We start from the raw sequence: 17,310 nt of genomic DNA, 5'->3' as shown, positions 1-17,310 counted from the left end.
GTGTGTCTAAGTAGGTTTACTTCCTTTTATTATGTAATATCTTCTTACCTGAAAAATGTGAAGAGGGAAATAAGTTCCTTTGCTATCTCACCATGCTGAGATAATTGTTGTTAACCTTTTGGCCTGCTTCTTTCCAATCTTTCTGAGCTCTACCCATACCTGTTTATAATTCCTTCCGAAACGAGCAGTTGGAATAGCTGCCCTCATCTTTCAGTAGGCACCTGCCTCCATTTGACCCTTGGATGAGGCAGTGTGTATGTGGCAGTTAATGGTATGGACACCGCGCTCACTCCTGTGTGACTCTAGAGAAGTTAAATAAACTCTCTGAGCCCCAGTTTTTTCTTTCATTAGAAGGGGGATACTCATATGGATGGTGAGAAGTACCAGTAAGGAGGAAAATGAGTTAGTATTGGTGAAGCATAGGAAATGCTGCTGTTGCTGCTATTTCCCTAGTTTAGATTTAAAATCAGGTGAATTTTTTTTTGTCATATTTAGTATTGCTGAAACTTGGAAAAACTGTTTGGATGGTGCAACAGATTTTAAAGAGGTAAGCCATTAATAAAGCTAACGATTCTCTGGACTTGTGGTTTATAACTGCTTTAAGAAAATGTTTGTTGTTATCCCATTTTTTCCCCTGAAACGTTCAGCTGATTCCAGAATTCTATGGTGATGATGTCAGCTTTTTGGTCAACAGCCTGAAGTTGGATCTGGGAAAGAGACAAGGTGGACAGATGGTTGATGATGTAGAACTTCCCCCGTGGGCCTCAAGTGAGTGCCGCCTTGCAGGATATTAGAGACATCCTTTACCAAGCAGTGCTATTTCAGTATCGTTAATTGTTTTATTAATTTCTTTGGGTTTTTAAAAAATGACGATATAATTCTCTATTGAAATGAGGCAATATTAAATCAGCTGTATTTTTTGAGTCTACGTTGTAAAAACATTAATACGTATTTGAGAGACCTAAATGTTATGAAAATGATTTTGGCTACTTTTCGTCTCAAAAAACTTACCTTTCATATGATAGGGGGAAAACTTTATTAATAAATATGTCTCTCTGGCCTGTCTTAGAAGCTTTATGTATATGTGGATAGACAGGAGAAATAGGAGCAAATTCAATGGAGACTCTGTGATTTTTTGACTGAGTCTAATCTGGTAGGTCCCGAGGACTTTCTCCAGAAGAGCAGAGGTGCCCTGGAGAGCACTTATGTATCCGAGCACCTTCACGAGTGGATTGATCTCGTATTTGGCTACAAGCAAAAAGGGAGTGATGCCATCAAGGCCCATAACGGTATGTCGTATTCATGGAAATTTCATTTAGTGTTGGGTGAAAATGAAAGCAAATAATAATAAAAAACCTGCAACCAGAGCAGGTCAGCTTATTTCTTTAGCCAGAAGCAGCTTACATATCAAAACGCGGTGCCCACTGGCTCCATGATCTCAGATCAGCTACTGAGTAACTAAGGAGAAGGAGAAAGGATTTTTGCCCAAAATGTACCTCACTACGGTCTCAAGAGGTCTTTCCTTAAAGTCTTCTAATTTTAGCATATACTTTCCATCTCATTCAATAATTTCAAATGATATGAAGTCAAAGTTGGATGGAACTGTGGCCTTAATTCTCATGAACGGCCCCAGAGTTTAGTTTGCATCGCGCAGAAGGAAAACTGCAGCAGCGAAGCTCCTGTGCAGTCCCACTGCTTCTGTGCTTCCGCACTGCGCAGAGCCGGTGACGGGGGCCTGGAGCTGGAAGTGCAAACTGGTTTCTCACCGGGCAGTGCCCGGTCCAGCCAGCACCGTGACTCATAGTTCCCTGGAGGAGAGAACAGGTCCTCTCACTTGCCAAGTAAATCTTTGTACTTCAGAAGATAGTAATTCAAGTGGATATTTACAGAAGTTGGATATTAGTCTGTTTTACCAACAGTTTCTTTGGACGCAGATTTTAATCATTTTATATTCTGAACAAGGTGTATGTGTTTGTACTAAATAGTACATCTTTCACTGTGTTTTTTGTCTCTCTTGCAGTATTTCATCCCCTGACCTATGAGGGAGGTGTAGACTTAAACAGGTACATTTAAGTAAGGAATTTCTACTTGAGTTATAAAATGCCTCTGTATCTAAATTATTAATGCACTTGTTTGAGAGTGTTAAGGTTGGAAATTTAACAGTGAATTATATCTTGCTTTCACTATTATGTTACTGAGCCTCAGACAACGCTGTAAAGATCCGTGATGCCCTTCAGACAGTCCTGGCCCATAGCTACTATATTATTTACGAGTCCCTCTCTCCTATTGATCTGTATTATTTGAGAAATGTTCAAGGAACTTGAGCTCTACTGTTTGCGTTCTGTCCTAAAGCATCGAAGATCCTGATGAGAAAGTAGCCATGCTGACCCAAATCTTGGAATTTGGGCAGACCCCAAAGCAGCTGTTTGTGATGCCACATCCTCGAAGGATCACCTCGAAGTTCACAAGTCTGCCCCACACGTCCAGTTATAATGCTTCTGTGGCATTTTCCCCAGGTAAATTTTGTGCAGAGAATCAATGTGAGTGCTTTTGTTTCTCTTTGGTGACTAAGCTATTTCTGAAAATTCCGCAGAGGAGATGAGGCCTGACCTGACCCTCCAGCTTCCTGCAGCTCTGAACACAAACGCCTCTTCTTGGTGGTGTTTGTTTTTAGCTGTTGACTTTAAGGAAAATCAAATCACTTTTATTTTTTGTCAGTTTAACATGGGTGGGTGTTGCCTGTATTTGTTTTGATACGGTTCTCTTTCTTTGGTGTGTCTTCCAAGCTGGCGTTTCATTTTTAGTTATGGTCCTGGCCACAGCCCCCTGAACAGTCACTGCCTGCCCTCCTCTGTTCCTAATTCTCCTCTTCTATAGCTATATTTTGAGTTCAGAGTGCTCTGTTTTCTTAATTAATTGACAGACATTGACAGGGTATCTGTTCTGTGCCAGGCATGTATGTGCTGGGTGCTAAAGTGAAGGTGATCAAGTTCTTGCATCTAGTGTTTGAAAAGGAAAAAGAACACACACCTTGATCCAGTTATCCGTGTTTTACGTTTCACATATGACAGCCTCAAACCTACAAGCTCCCAGGAGGAGTTTAACATACAGGCTGGGAGCAGACATACCTTTTCTCTCCAGTTCTCCTGTCTGTTCTCCCCACATCCAGGCCTCTTAGGCACACACAGCTGAGCACTCTGTCAAGGTGGAGGAGTAGCCTCCAGGACATCTGTGATCTGGGCTGCTGTCTTGAAGAGATAATGCTCCAGACGGTTCAGTCATGGAGGTCACAGGATTACCTTGTGATGCCATTTCAGCCAGTGCTCTGCTGAGTCACCAGGCCATCCCACTGTCATGCGACTGTGGTAAGAGGGCCATTGCTCCAGCCCTTCTTAAAGCAGAAGTGAAGGCATTACCCCTGTCCAGAGGCACTTAGGGTATCTGATTTCATTTCTGCTTTCTCTGCCCCAAAACCAAAGCAACCCTCTAGCATTCTTAGGCAACTGTTTTTTGTTGTTGTTGTTGTTGTTTTTTTTAATGCTGACAAGGAAATGATTACTTAGTCTTGCATTTCCTAAAATTCTTCAGTTAGTGGCCAAGTGAAAACTTTGCAAACATTGATAAAAATATTAAGACTAGTATTCAAAGACACTTCTGATCTTTTTCTACACAATGTTCTCCTTGACTACCATGGAAATATCTTAACAAGTACCTTCCAAAGCAGTTATATTTTGTTGGGGTATTTTGTTTTCTTGGTTGGTTGTTTGATTTTAACAGGAAATAAAACTGAGGCTGTTGTCTGTTAGCAATTTAGTTGGCTTAGCAATGATTTCATGTAGTCTCTCCAGGTGATGAGTCTTTTGAAGACCTGACTGAAGAAAGCAAAACCCTGGCCTGGAGTCACATCACCAAACTTCAGTTACACGAGCAGCATAAAATCCACAAAGAGTAAGACGCCTCTGTGCTGCCCTTCTGCTGGCCGTAGACCTCACAAAAGTTAGGGTCTGGGCCTGGGGTTAAACTGTTTTAACCTGCGTCTGGGGGAAGGTTTCCTTTCAAGGTTATCTTGATTGTTTATTATGCCCCCCAAATGTCCATAGTGATCTTTCACCTGAGGTTGACATAACAAGGCAAAGTAAGGTACAGCGTGATTGGTGGCGGCCACCATGCTGTTGTATCTGCAATTTGTCCTTCTAGGGTACGAGATAAGGTCTTCAGGCAGGAGGCAGCTTTATGCCTCTCACAGTGGGGTACACAGCCCCTGAGTCTTGTATAAGGGAAGCATAGAATGATATATCCTCAAGTGTCCAGTTTACTGATAATGTGGGGGGACATGTGTCTTATTAAAAAATGATAACCATGGAGATATACATGGGGGAGGGAGTACATTGCAAGGTTCAAAAGAATTTTAAAATAATAACTATACTTCAAAGAAATTGGGCTTGCCAATGGGTCTAGAGGGCACGTGAGTGTTCCCCATCCTCCTTCATTAAGGAAATTCACGTGCTCTGGAAGGAAGGCTTGAGAAGTGCTGGCCTAGCTTGGCCCAGCCTTGTATAGGGAGAAAACCCAGGCCTGGAGAGTGGCTCCCTGTCCTGCCCCAGGGCCACGGCAGCCTGTCTGCCACTTTGGTTGTGGGCATGCTGGAGGGGTTGGTCTCAGCTGATGCAGGGCTCCAAGTCAGAGTACAGCCCCCGGAGAGAAGCCGCAGCTCTGCCTATGCTGTGTCACAAGGGCTTTTCTTTTCTCAACATTTCTACGTGGCATGTAGAAAGAGGACTTTGTAAGCCAAGGTAGGGAAGATAAGAAGGAACCTATAAGAGAAGTTTCTAGAATCATTTGTCTCCTTCTTGGGAGGATGCTGAGCAAATGAGATTCAGTAAGGAGCAAAGTGCTTGTAAAGAAGAGTTTCAGGCCCTCTGGTGATGGCCAGATAAGGTGCAACTATAGGAAAAGCATTTCCAGTTGTCAGGAATGTTGGGAGTAGGTATGTTAAACATTGAGTGTGGCGGCTGGGGAAGCTGAGGGGCGAGGGGCAGTGCTTTCCAGACACAGGTGTCACCAGAACAGCACTGCCAGTCTCCAGGCGCTGGTTTGGTAGCGGTAGGTATGGGCTGGCACAGATCCAGCAGACAGGCTGTGAGGCAAAAAGTTAAGGAAACTTGGTGAAATTAAAACAGAGAGGGTGTCCTAACACATGCTGAGTAGTGATTTGTAAAACTTTGTCTTTAAACAGGGCAGTTACTGGAATAGCCGTCTCTCGCAACGGGTCTTCAGTGTTCACCACCTCACAAGGTTGGTCTTCCCACCTGCAAGTGGCTTGTCCACAGCGATGAGGTGTCTGGGGGTCTCAGCTCTGGGTAGGGCTGTATTTACCTGTTCTGTCTCCACGTAAAACATATTTAGAACGCTTTGTTTGTGTTAGATAACATAAAGTTCCATTGTAATTTGCCAGAAACAATAAGGAAATGCCTTTCAGTTGCTGAGAAGGTTTCCTGGAATTGGGGGTATCGGATGGCCAGAGCCTCTCGTGGTCAGGGTCCTTCATGTCTGCCATGGGGGTGTCACCTCTTCACACATGTCTTCCCACTGGCTTCCACCACGGATACAAGTGCTGTGTCACACGGGGGTGTTTGTGTCCATTCGGGGAAATGCTGATTTGCCGTTAGGGTTTTCAGTTTTGTCATTCAGGGTACACAGTATCCCAAAGGTTGCCCATAAATTTCCCACACACAGAGAAAATGGGAAATTGTACCTAAATGGACCTTTATTTACAAAGTATTTGTTAAAAATTTCACAAAGAGGGCGGCGCCTGTGGCTCAGTGAGTAGGGCGCCAGCCCCATATGCCGAGGGTGGCGGGTTCAAACCCAGCCCCGGCCAAACTGCAACCAAAAAATAGCCGGGCGTTGTGGCGGGCGCCTGTAGTCCCAGCTGCTTGGGAGGCTGAGGCAAGAGAATCGCGTAAGCCCAAGAGTTAGAGGTTGCTGTGAGCTGTGTGACGCCACGGCACTCTATCCGAGGGCGGTACAGTGAGACTCTGTCTCTACAAAAAAAAAAAAAAAAAAATTTCACAAAGAGGTGGCTAACACATAGAGAATATTTTGTAAATATTTTGTGACATTTTGTAATGAATATTTTGTAAATAAAGGGCCATTTAGCTACAGTTTCCCATTTTCTCTGTATACAGCAACTTTATGGGCAACCTTTGGGACAACTCTATTTCTTCAGGATGTTTGTTGTAGGATTTAGCTTGAAATCTAATTCATGTTTAATTGATGTGCATAGTACATTATCAATGAAATCTAATTCATGTCTAATTAATGTGCCTAATACGTTATCGACGTTATAGAAACCCTGGCAGGGGGTAGTTGGTATGACTGGTAATTGTATTACAATACCTGATATTAGCTGTCTTCATATGAAAAGATAACGACTGGGCGGCGCCTGTGGCTCAGTGAGCAGGGCGCCGGCCCCATATGCCGAGGGTGGCGGGTTCAAATCCAGCCCCGGCCAAACTGCAACAAAAAAATAGCCGGGCGTTGTGGCGGGCGCCTGTAGTCCCAGCTACTCGGGATGCTGAGGCAGGAGAATTGCCTAAGCCCAGGAGTTGGAAGTTGCTGTGAGCTGTGTGACGCCACGGCACTCTACCCAGGGCCATAAAGTGAAACTCTGTCTCTACAAAAGAAAAAAAAAAAAGAAAAGATAAGGACTAACCGGAAGGCATCTCTGGCTGTACCCATCAGTGCTTTCCTCTGGTGGTCTGTGCAGCGGGGCGTGTGAACGTGCATCTCGTCTCTGTCACATTTAGAGCACTGAGTTGGCCCGCTGGAGGACGTAGAGGTGAAAGGGTAATCTTCGCTTCCTGCTTCTGTGATAAGATGACGAATTCTTACAAAGTTTGTAGCTTTTTAGATTTTTCATCCATTAAGAAAGAAAAAGTGCTATCCAACTAAATAAATGCTTCCAGGTAAATCAGTCACCGACTCTCAGATTCCACTGGTTTATCATTTATAGCCTTTCATTCCTTTCTCTTTCAAATACTATCCCAGATGGTATAAAACAGGATTTTCCACAAAGCATAGAACATGGCTTTGCAGTAGACTAAAAGCAAGTTCACACACAGCGTCCCTGCTGGGCCACACCAGGGTCCCCGAGCTGCTTCTCCGATAGAAGGAAGCAGTCTGTTTTGCCAGGATTTCTACCTTCTGTGTTTGCCGAGGTTACAGCACCTTACAGAATGCCGTATCTTGAAGCAAAGCCCATGTTCTCAGCCGGATTTGTCTGGCTTGGTCTGTTAAACCCGTCAGCTCATTGTTCTGGTATGACCCTGCGTTTTATGAGCATCAGGCCCACAGCTCCGAGGCTTAGTGAGTGTTGTGTCCCTTCCTTGTGCTTTGGCCCAGTAAAGGAGAAAGATGACTTTGGTAATCCGTGTTACTGATCATTGTGTATCCTGATGGGCACCTCTAAGTTACATTTCTTCCTCAGATATGCAGTATGCTCAGAGAAAAAAGAAACTTTACGCCCCTGGCTGATTCATGGTTTTCTGTAGGTTGCCCCAGTTAATCATCTTGAACAGACTTGGTGGCCAGTACTCAGAATTGCCTAACAGAACCTGAAGCCAGTTTGGGAGGATTATCAGAGCTAATGATACAGCTCAGGGAAAGCTTAGGGGCTGTGGTGTCCACTCTTCTGTTTCTGTTTTCAATTCAGAAGAGTGTCATACTGAGACTCATGTTTATAAATTCTCAGGACTTCTGTATATTGGTATTGTAAACATTAGGTTGAAATAATAAAGTTTTACCATATAGAAGATGTTATTTAAAGCTCATTCTGACTTTTTTTTTTTTTTTGCAGTTTTTTGCCGGGGCTGGGTTTTAACCCGCCACCTCCGGCATATAGGGCTGGTGCCCTAATCTTTTGAGCCACAGGCGCCGCCCTCATTCTGACATTTTATTTATCATGTTGTATGTTTATAAGTTGGGAAATGGATTGTTACATATCATAGGAGTGGCATTTTTGAAGTCCATTGGAGCATTAGGCTCTGTGAATCTTGGTTTTTAGAAGTTGTTTTGGTAAACTTTTAAGACTTCTGTTTGGCAAGGAAATTAAAAGCTTGGATTTTTAATTCCTACTTTATTATTTAGAAAGTTAGTGGTTCCCTTTTATAAATGCTTATTTGGAACAAGGTTTTAACACTATAATTGAGCTATTATTTTTTTTAAACTTACACTGCCAAGAACATTTTGTTTTCTTTAATATTAAAATCAGCATTTTAATATTAGTTGTAAAATTGCTTTTTCATCCTCTGTAACTTTTAGCTTATATAAATTGTTATGCTTACCTCTGTGATCAGTCATGCTGCAAATGTCAATAGTAAGCCTCATCTGTGCTGGGTTTTAAATTGATTTCTTTGTCATGGAGTTTCAGATCATAGAATTTTAATGGTTGGGGAGGCCTTCGATTATTTAGCCCCACGCACACCCAGTTTTCCACAGAATTATAATGTCTGTTGGCCTTCAGGAACGAGAGGGCATGTTTGAAATCTTTTATGTTTCCTTTCTCATTGCTAAATTAGATTCTACCTTGAAGATGTTTTCTAAAGAATCCAAAATGTTACAAAGAAGTATATCATTTTCAAATATGGTGAGTTCACTTTATTAGTATCATAATAGAAATTCATGTAGTATTTTGTTTTATACACAAATACAGGGTTGTCCATAAAGTTTGTGTGCAATTTAAATAGACAACTGTTTTAAACTGCACACAAACTTTATGGACACCCTGTATATAATATTTCATTTCTCCCTAAAATTGAGTTTATTCTTGTGTATATTGCATCAGATCTTAATTAGTTAGATTACTTCTAAATTCAATTAAAAACTTTTTTCAGGTTGTCTGTTTCTCATACTGTGGTGATTTCTTTCTTTTTTTATTTTTTGGCCGGGGTTGGGTTTGAACCCTCCACCTTCGGTATATGGGACCAGTGCCCTACTCCTTTGAGCCACAGGCACTGCATTTTTTTTTTTTTTTTTGCCATTGAGACAGAGTCTCACTATGTCACCCTCTTCTGTAGAGTGCTGTAGCATCACAGCTCATAGAAACCTCAAACTCTTGGGCTTAAGCGAGTCTCTTGCCTCAGCCTCCCAAGTAGCTGGGACTACAGGCGCCGGTCACAACACCCGGCTATTTTTTGTTGCAGTTGTCATTGTTGTTTAACTGGCCCAGGTTGGGTTCGAACCCCCCACTCTCAGTGTATGTGGCTGGCGCCATAACCACTGTGCTATGGGTGCCGAGCCAATTTCATTTTTTAAAATACTTCAAGAAGAAGAAAAAGTTCCACAGAGTTTCCCAGGAAGATTAGACTGGACATTCCCTGTGAGGGAGGGGTATCTCATACCCACGTTGACATTTCCCACCCCGTTTCCCAACCCTCAATACAAACGAATTCAACAGAAGGAAAAAAAATACTTAAAGAGCTACCCAGTAGCATTCTTAATAAATCTTTCCTTTAAAAAAAAAAAAACTATTGGACTAAATGTTTATGTACTTCTTAAATAACTTGACATATTTCTGAGTTGATAGGATACCTAATGTGACAAAACCAGTTCTTCTGAAAGAGCACATGTTGTTTTTATGTAAGTCATCCAAAAGTTCCTTAAAGAAGTCTGGAAATTTTTCTTATCCATGTAAGACAGCAATCCAGAGAGGTTACTTGCATTTTCAAGGGTTGTCCCCAGCCCAGCTGCCCTGTGATTTAAGACTCAAGTGTTAATTAAGATTCCTCCACCCAGGGCAGTGCCTGTGGCTCAGTGAGTAGGGCACCCGCCCCATATACCGAGGGTGGCGGGTTCAAACCTGGCCCCAGCCAAACTGCAACAACAAAAAAAATAGCCGAGCGTTGTGGTGGGCCCCTGTAGTCCCAGCTACTCGAGAATCTGAGGCAAGAGAATCGCCTGGTGTGAGCTGTGTGATGCCACAGCACTCTACTGAGGGCAGCAGAGTAAGACTCTGTTAAAAAAAAAAAAAAATAGATTCCTCCCCCCAGGGCAGTAAGGCCACCAGAACCTCTGAGAGCCATTAAGTAAGATTGTGTGCACTTGACCTCACTTGGACATTCTTTCTGACATTCTGGAGGAAATTCCACAGCCAGAATTAGCCAGTTGAGAAAAGCTGGATAAACCTGAGGAAAGCTGCCATAAAGAGAATTTGAGCATTAAGTTTTTTGGAGAACGTAATTTAACCATGTTAGGGATTACAGTATTATAAGTTGTTAATGTCAATGCATTTGTATTTCAGGCTTTATCATCTTGTTTACTTTTACCAGGAGATGCCACTGTCGTAAGTTCTTCCTGGGATAATAATGTGTATGTATCTGTGCACTTCCTTTGTGATTCTTTGTGCAGAATAGCTACCTCCGCAGACGTGAGGTGTGAAAAGACAGACTCCATCCCCTGGCAGGCTGCTGCACTGTTCTCCAAAGGGAGCAGATGCTGGAGATGAGGACAGTGTTGTCGGAATTAAATACGATTGTTAGAATCCAGTAATTTCTCCAGTTAGAATCTATCTTTCTCTTAGGTTTTAAATTGAGGTGAAAACACAGATGAGCAGAAATTTCTTCTTTTAAATGAGATTTTGAGTATTTTGGTTTAATATGAGAACAAGCAATTTTTAATCCTAGTGGGCCTTAGTAGGTACAGAATTAATATGTTCTTGAATATGAGCTTAGGGTCCTACAATTATGCTGGAGTACTAGTTTAATACTTCTCATTATCTTTTAGCTATTTTTATTCCATAGCATTTGGAAGACGCCAAGGCACATTAATGGGTCATGATGATGCCGTCAGCAAGATCTGTTGGCATGACAACAGGCTATATTCTGCATCGTGGGACTCTACAGTGAAGGTGTGTATATGTAATTTTTAACTTAAAATGTTTGTACGTATAAATATGTATTATAAGCCATTCAGCTACCTGTTGTTAATATGTTCATTTACCTCATTCTTTTTCACAAAGTGGGTAAGTGATATATAAGGCTATTGAATGCTCTTGTCTGGGTTTTTAAAAAATTCCTACACTAAATATGAGAAGTTTATCATGATTTCTGTAGTGTATGCGCCACTGGGGATTGAATGGTCCAGGTGTAGGGAAACGTACGGTAGCAGTCCCTGTTAGCTGACATGGTGGGAACTATTAGTTGATCAATGCCAGGAGATACTACTATCCTGAGTTCTTCCTGGGATAATAATGTGTATGTAATGTGCAATCAGAAAACGTCAAGTTAAAGTGCAGAATCCTTAAAAGATGACATATTATTTAAACTTAAAACACAGCAATGCACACTCATCCAGCATTTAATTACTTAATGTGTTTGGCGCCTAAGGAAGCATTCACCGTTTTGACATAGGACTGTGCTTGCTCTTTGGAATCCTATATAAACCATCCCAGCATTCATCATTTTCAGTTTCCAAGTTGTTATTTATGTAAAAGAACCTAAAATTGTTAGAATTCCTTTGGGAGTTTTTCGGGATTTTTTCCCCTATATTCTTTAACTTTACTTGCCTATACCTAGTTTTAATTATTTTTTAGAGGTGACTTCCCTTTTGAGTCTTCTCAAAACATTAATAGTGTTCTCAAACCACAACAGTTCTGCACTCACATTTCCTGAGTTCACATACTGCTGAAATCACAGCAGGTGTAACTGAGATGGAGACAGACAAGCCAGCAACTCTAGGCAAGCGTCCCCAGGCAGGTAAGGTACAGGCCCTGGGGAGGAGTGAAGCGTTATTCAGCTTAACTTCACTGACAAGTTTGTTAAATGGAAATTGAGTGAGCGTTTTTCCTGAAAACATGGGAAGTAACTGTATATTAAATATAAACACCTGCAAGTGTTCCATCTTAGGTGTGGTCTGGGGTTCCTGCAGAGATGCCATGCCCTAAAAGACACCACTTTGACTTGCTGGCTGAGCTGGAACATGATGTCAGCGTGAGTACCAGTGACCGAACTGCAGGGGAAGCTGAGCTTGAAGGTCCAGGGGAGTGGAGGGGAGGGCGGTCCTGCTTTTTGCCTGTTTATGTTCCTTTGCTTTATCTAGCTTGTTAGAGATATTTTCTTTTCTTTGGGTTGACTCTTCAGGTTTACCAGTCTACTTTTCCCCCCTCCAATTAATATCTTTGTACGTCTGAGAATTAGCTATCATCCAACTAGATTTCCAAAATATTAATTTGTGGGCAGGATGTTGAATATTTGGGTACTTTCATGCTCTTTGGGGAAACAAGGTGGGACACATCACCTTTCACGTTTACTGACCCAGATGCCGATGGGACAGTAGGGACGGTGAAGTGCTGTCTGGAATGGCCAAGTGCGTGCTGCCTGCTGGCTCTTTTCTCGCTGGCTGTTTTCATGGGGTCAGTGCTGTGTCTCATGCTGTGGTTCACAGAGCTACTTTTCCTTGGATGATGTGTGTCAATGCCTAATTGTCATGGTCTTCAGATTAACTGGGACTGAGAGATATTTAGTATGGAATTCATGATGGTATACAAGTATAACCTTGAGACCCTCCCCCAAATCCCTCAAATAATTGCGAATTGGCTGTGTGTCAGGCAAGTTGGCACCTACCACACTACAATTTTTTATTCAGAACTCCATAAATAATAAATTGTAGACTTAGTATTCTAAGACTGTCAATTTTAAGCTGTTTTAAAATGGTATTACATTTACCTCTGCAATAGTTCATTTTCATTTCTACTTGTATTCACTAACATCTGAAGAACTTAATTTCATTTTTTAAATGAATTATTCAAAAGGAGGATGTGGAAACACAGCTGCCTTGGCTACACCAGGACACTGCGCAGTGGCATTTGATCTGGATCGTTACGATCGCGTATTTTTAATCAGTCTAGAGAAATATAGCTAATGGCCATAATTCTAAATGGAATATTTTTTGGTGTGTTTTCCTCCATAGGTAGACACAATCAGTTTAAACACTTCAAGCACACTGTTGGTTTCCGGCACCAAAGAAGGCACAGTGAATATCTGGGACCTCACAACGGCCACCGTGTTACACCAGATTCCATGTCATTCAGGGACTGTATTAGATACTGCTTTTAGCCCAGGTAGGTATTACACTTTTTGATGATACTGGGTACATCTGAAGTTTGAAATACATAGTATTATTAATTTTGAAATACACAATAAAATTTACAAAGAGAAAAAAGCGCTCTCCTGATAAAAGAGCTAAGGTGCTTCATGGCAGGACACTGGAGGCATTTATGCCTCTTGGAAAAGCAAGATTGGAGATTTTTCTTAATCCCTCAACTCATTAGAGAGACTAGTTTATCAGATGTATAATTTCATGCCAGTGTGTTAGAAACAGACAGAAGGTGAAGATAGTTAAATTACTTAAGTACGAGGATCTGAAGGAAAAAGAAAGTGATCAGGCCAGTGGATTCAGAAACAAAGTTCAGCATCATCTAAACCCCATTCTGAAGCCGTGACCACACGTGGGCCTTACCTTGTGTTGCAGATAGTCGCCACGTCCTCAGCACGGGAGCGGACGGCTGTCTCCACGTCATCGACGTGCAGACAGGGATGCTCATCTCCTCGCTGACGTCCGACGAGCCCCAGAGGTAGAGTTTGCGAGTTACGGACACGTTATGGTCACTGCACTCGGGCTGACACTGACTGGCCAGTGTACCATACCCCCACCCTTCCTGATGATGAAATGGGTATTTCTAACTCATTCCTGCAGGTGCTTTATCTGGGATGGAAATTCTGTTTTATCCGGAAGTCAGTCTGGTGAACTGCTCGTTTGGGACCTCCTTGGAGCAAAACTCAGTGAGAGAATACAGGGCCACACGGGTAAGCCGCTGCTGCCTTTGCCTCACTCTTGGTTCCCCCACACTGAGCTCGAACTTGCCCTTTCCATCAGGAAGGTCTCTTTTTCTCAGCCACAAAACACCCCCGGGCTTTTCGAGGTGTGAACATCTCCTTGAGTATCTGTGATCGGCCAGGTGATCTGCATCCTTTAGGTCGTTCAGGATTTAGATTTATGTTGACACTGACTTCAAAAAGGAAGTCTTTACATTAACTTTCACATGGAGAATTTAAAACCGTGGTAATGCTGTTAGTTTTTTTCTTAAGATAATATATAGTAAAAAGCCTAGAAATAATATAAAAGTAATGGATTACAATGAAATAAAGGCTTTCTTCCACCTGACTCTTCCCAGGGTGTGTCCTGCATGTGTCTCTTCTGGAGAGAGGGTTCTGCCTGTGACAATGAGGAACACGTGAACTATCATGTGGCCGGGCTCTGCCCCTCCCCCTGCCCCTTAACTTAGCGGGAGGCCCGTCACGTGGCGGGGCTCTGCCCCTCCCCCTGCTCCTTTAGTGGGACGTCCGTCACGTGGCGGGGCTCTGCCCCTCCCCCTGCTCCTTCACTTAGCGGGAGGTCCGTCACGTGGCGGGGCTCTGCCCTTCCCCCTGCCTCCTCTTTTAGCGGGAGGTCCGTCACGTGGTGGGGCTCTGCCCCTCCCCCTGCTCCTTAGTGGGACTTACGTCACGTGGCGGGGCTCTGCCCCTCACCCTGCTCCTTAACTTAGCGGGAGGCCCGGCACGTGGCGAGGCTCTGCCCCTTCCCCTGCTCCTTCACTTAGCGGGAGGTCTGTCACGTGGCAGGGCTCTGCCCCTCCTCCTGCTCCTTCACTTAGGATGTATCGAAATTCACTAGATAATGTGTGTCCGTGTTCGTGCTTTTCCTCTGATCGTTTTTAGAGGACTTGGTTTTTCATTCTAGTAGTCTTGTTATTTCTGTGAGTAGCTTCCCATTTTTCTCCTTCCTCTGTCACTTAGTTTCATATGGTTATTTATGTTTATACCTTAGAAATTGTGACTTTTTCTCAATTTGGCAGCTTCAGTTATCATTTGAGCCCGTCCAATGTAAAAGGAAATAAATCAGTGGATTTCTGCCAGTTCCCACCTTATCCTCCCTTCTGCCTCTTACCTTGTCAGATTGTCATTTTACTGGAATTAGATATTTGCATTCTGTTCTATATCCATAATTCCTAGTAGTTTAAAATTGTTTATTCCTCACAATTCTTTATACCAAGCAGTATTTAATTTACACATGGATTTTATTATAGAAAGACATAAGACAAAGTAGAATTTGACGGCTTTAGTAAGTGAACAGCGAGCCAGAGGGAGCATCACTGTAGTCTTGGGCTGCCTGCTGTCACTCTCCACCTAACCACAATGTCTTTTTTTCTTAGGTGCTGTTACGTGTATATGGATGAACGAACAGTGTAGCACTATCATCACAGGAGGGGAAGACAGACAGATTATGTTCTGGAAATTGCAGTATTAAGTGCCTTTTCCTCTCTTGAATATTAAATTGAATTCTAATGTATTTTAAAACCAAACTTGTAAATGAACTGGTGAATGTGCAATGAGAGTAATTAGAAGTTTTACCACATGGAAAACTTTGTGGTTTTAAACATTCTAAATCATGGTGACTTCTTTGAAAGCCATTAGTTGCTGTTCTCTTAAGGCGGATAGAACATGGCAGTGTTAGAGAGAAAACATTACATCTGTAAGGCAGACGATCATCCCAGTGGGGTGATGGTTGGAAGACAGGATTGGGCGGTAAAGAGTAGCTGAGATACTGAACTGGGCTAGGGAAACTTAGCAGTAAGTACTGAACAATTAAGAATTTTCCAAAAAAATGTGCAGTATTCTCTACTATTTCTGAGTCCGTTTGTATTCCTAATCTACCACAATTGCCGCCCATTGGATTTTTGGGTATTTGTGTTTTCATGGAGTGGTTACTTTCTATAATGCTGTATCCAGATTCTAAGAATCTGGCGAGAATTTGCAGTTCTTATGACAGTAAGCTTACTGTGTGTAGGAACGGTTTGTATTTCATTATAGCTATTCATTGCTCATCTTTTCTACATTAAAAGTATTTTTCTGTAATGAAAGCAGTTTCCATTTTCTTATTTAAATAATTACAAGGACTTCTAGCTTTTAAGACCACAATTATTGATTTCTCTAGAAAATCATACTTAGCGATGTGAATGTCATCCATTACTTTTGAAACTATCTTCAGACCCAAGTTGATAGTAAAGTAGGTAATCAAACTGGGGAATGTTCTGGTTTGCTTTTTAAGTTTCAAACAACCTATATAGCAGTAGTGCTGATTTTCTTTCATAGTCAACCTCTTGAGCCACAATAATTAGGTGATTTAAAATTTTTTCTATACTCTTTAAAAACATTGTTACATCTTGCAGGCAGTATGACATATAAAAGAGAAAACTTGAATCAGACCCTGGTAATAGAATTTTCAAAGTCAATTATAAATGTTATTACACAGGTTCCAGTGTTGCTGGGGACAGTCAACTGCCTCAGTGAGTTCTTGCTGCGTGGCAGGTGCCCGAGTGTGCACCAGCCCCTCAGGCCTGTGCACCGCACCCCTGTGCGCAGAGGCTCTCAGTTCTCAGGCTGCCGATGGCAGCTTCCCTGCGAGGTAACCTCTCCACCCTCAGGCCTGCACACCGCACCCCTGTAGACAGAGGCTCTCAGTCCTCAGGCTGCTGATGGCAGCTTCCCTGCGAGGTAACCTCTCCACCCTCAGGCCTCAGGCTGCCGATGGCAGCTTCCCTGTGAGGTAACCTCTCCACCCTCAGGCCTGCACACTGCACCCCTGTAGGCAGAGGCTCTCAGTCCTCAGGCTGCCGATGGCAGCTTCCCTGCAAGGTAACCTCTCCACCTTCAGGCCTGCACCGCACCCCTGTGCACAGAGGCTGTCAGTCCTCAGGCTGCCGATGGCAGCTTCCCTGCGAGGTAACCTCTACACCCTCAGGCCTGCACACCGCACCCCTGTAGATAGAGGCTCTCAGTCCTCAGGCTGCCGATGGCAGCTTCCCTGCGAGGTAACCTCTCCACACACGGAAGCCAACTGTCTTGTAGGTCATGCACAAGTTTGGTGAAAGTCACTGACAGAGTTTGCAAATGATGCAATAACAGACTAAAATTTACTTATACATATTTAATTAAAATAGAATAGACATAAACCAAAAAGAAGAAAACAATCAGAATAAAGTGTCACACTGCTGTTTTGTTTACAGGAAGGAGACAGGAAATGGAGCAGATGACCAGGAAAACATTCTAAGACCATCCCAAAGTAGCTAGATTACATAATGTTAAGATTCAATGCCAAAATTAAGTACTATCCCACTTAATCTACAAATGAAAAAAAGGACTCAGAAGTTCATCCTGTTTAAGAATTTTTACATTAAATATATAGCAATTCATT

At 42.6% G+C, this 17,310-nt stretch overlaps 1 protein-coding gene across 5 annotated transcripts in view; it reads left to right on the top strand.

Moving 5' to 3' along the window:
* NSMAF (neutral sphingomyelinase activation associated factor) overlaps positions 1-15,971 on the top strand; it is a 67,266-nt gene extending 51,295 nt beyond the window's left edge. For 3 of the 5 annotated variants that reach the window (XM_053559487.1, XM_053559491.1, XM_053559490.1), the window contains 15 exons: positions 496-547; positions 648-768; positions 1,158-1,289; positions 2,021-2,063; positions 2,353-2,516; positions 3,840-3,948; positions 5,237-5,295; positions 8,580-8,647; positions 10,301-10,368; positions 10,783-10,906; positions 11,904-11,987; positions 12,967-13,117; positions 13,528-13,630; positions 13,753-13,862; positions 15,269-15,971. In XM_053559487.1, coding sequence (XP_053415462.1) covers positions 496-547; positions 648-768; positions 1,158-1,289; positions 2,021-2,063; positions 2,353-2,516; positions 3,840-3,948; positions 5,237-5,295; positions 8,580-8,647; positions 10,301-10,368; positions 10,783-10,906; positions 11,904-11,987; positions 12,967-13,117; positions 13,528-13,630; positions 13,753-13,862; positions 15,269-15,363 — 1,483 coding nt within the window. In that variant the 3' untranslated portion in view covers positions 15,364-15,971. The remainder of the gene's footprint in view (positions 1-495; positions 548-647; positions 769-1,157; positions 1,290-2,020; positions 2,064-2,352; positions 2,517-3,839; positions 3,949-5,236; positions 5,296-8,579; positions 8,648-10,300; positions 10,369-10,782; positions 10,907-11,903; positions 11,988-12,966; positions 13,118-13,527; positions 13,631-13,752; positions 13,863-15,268) is intronic. The other 2 variants (XM_053559488.1, XM_053559492.1) reach the window with 1 other exon arrangement.
* The last annotated feature ends 1,339 nt before the right edge of the window (positions 15,972-17,310 follow it).

This window comes from Nycticebus coucang, chromosome 13, assembly GCF_027406575.1.
Source record: "Nycticebus coucang isolate mNycCou1 chromosome 13, mNycCou1.pri, whole genome shotgun sequence".
Classification (NCBI taxonomy): Eukaryota; Metazoa; Chordata; class Mammalia; order Primates; family Lorisidae; genus Nycticebus; species Nycticebus coucang.
This window is presented reverse-complemented; position numbering and strand designations above follow the sequence as displayed.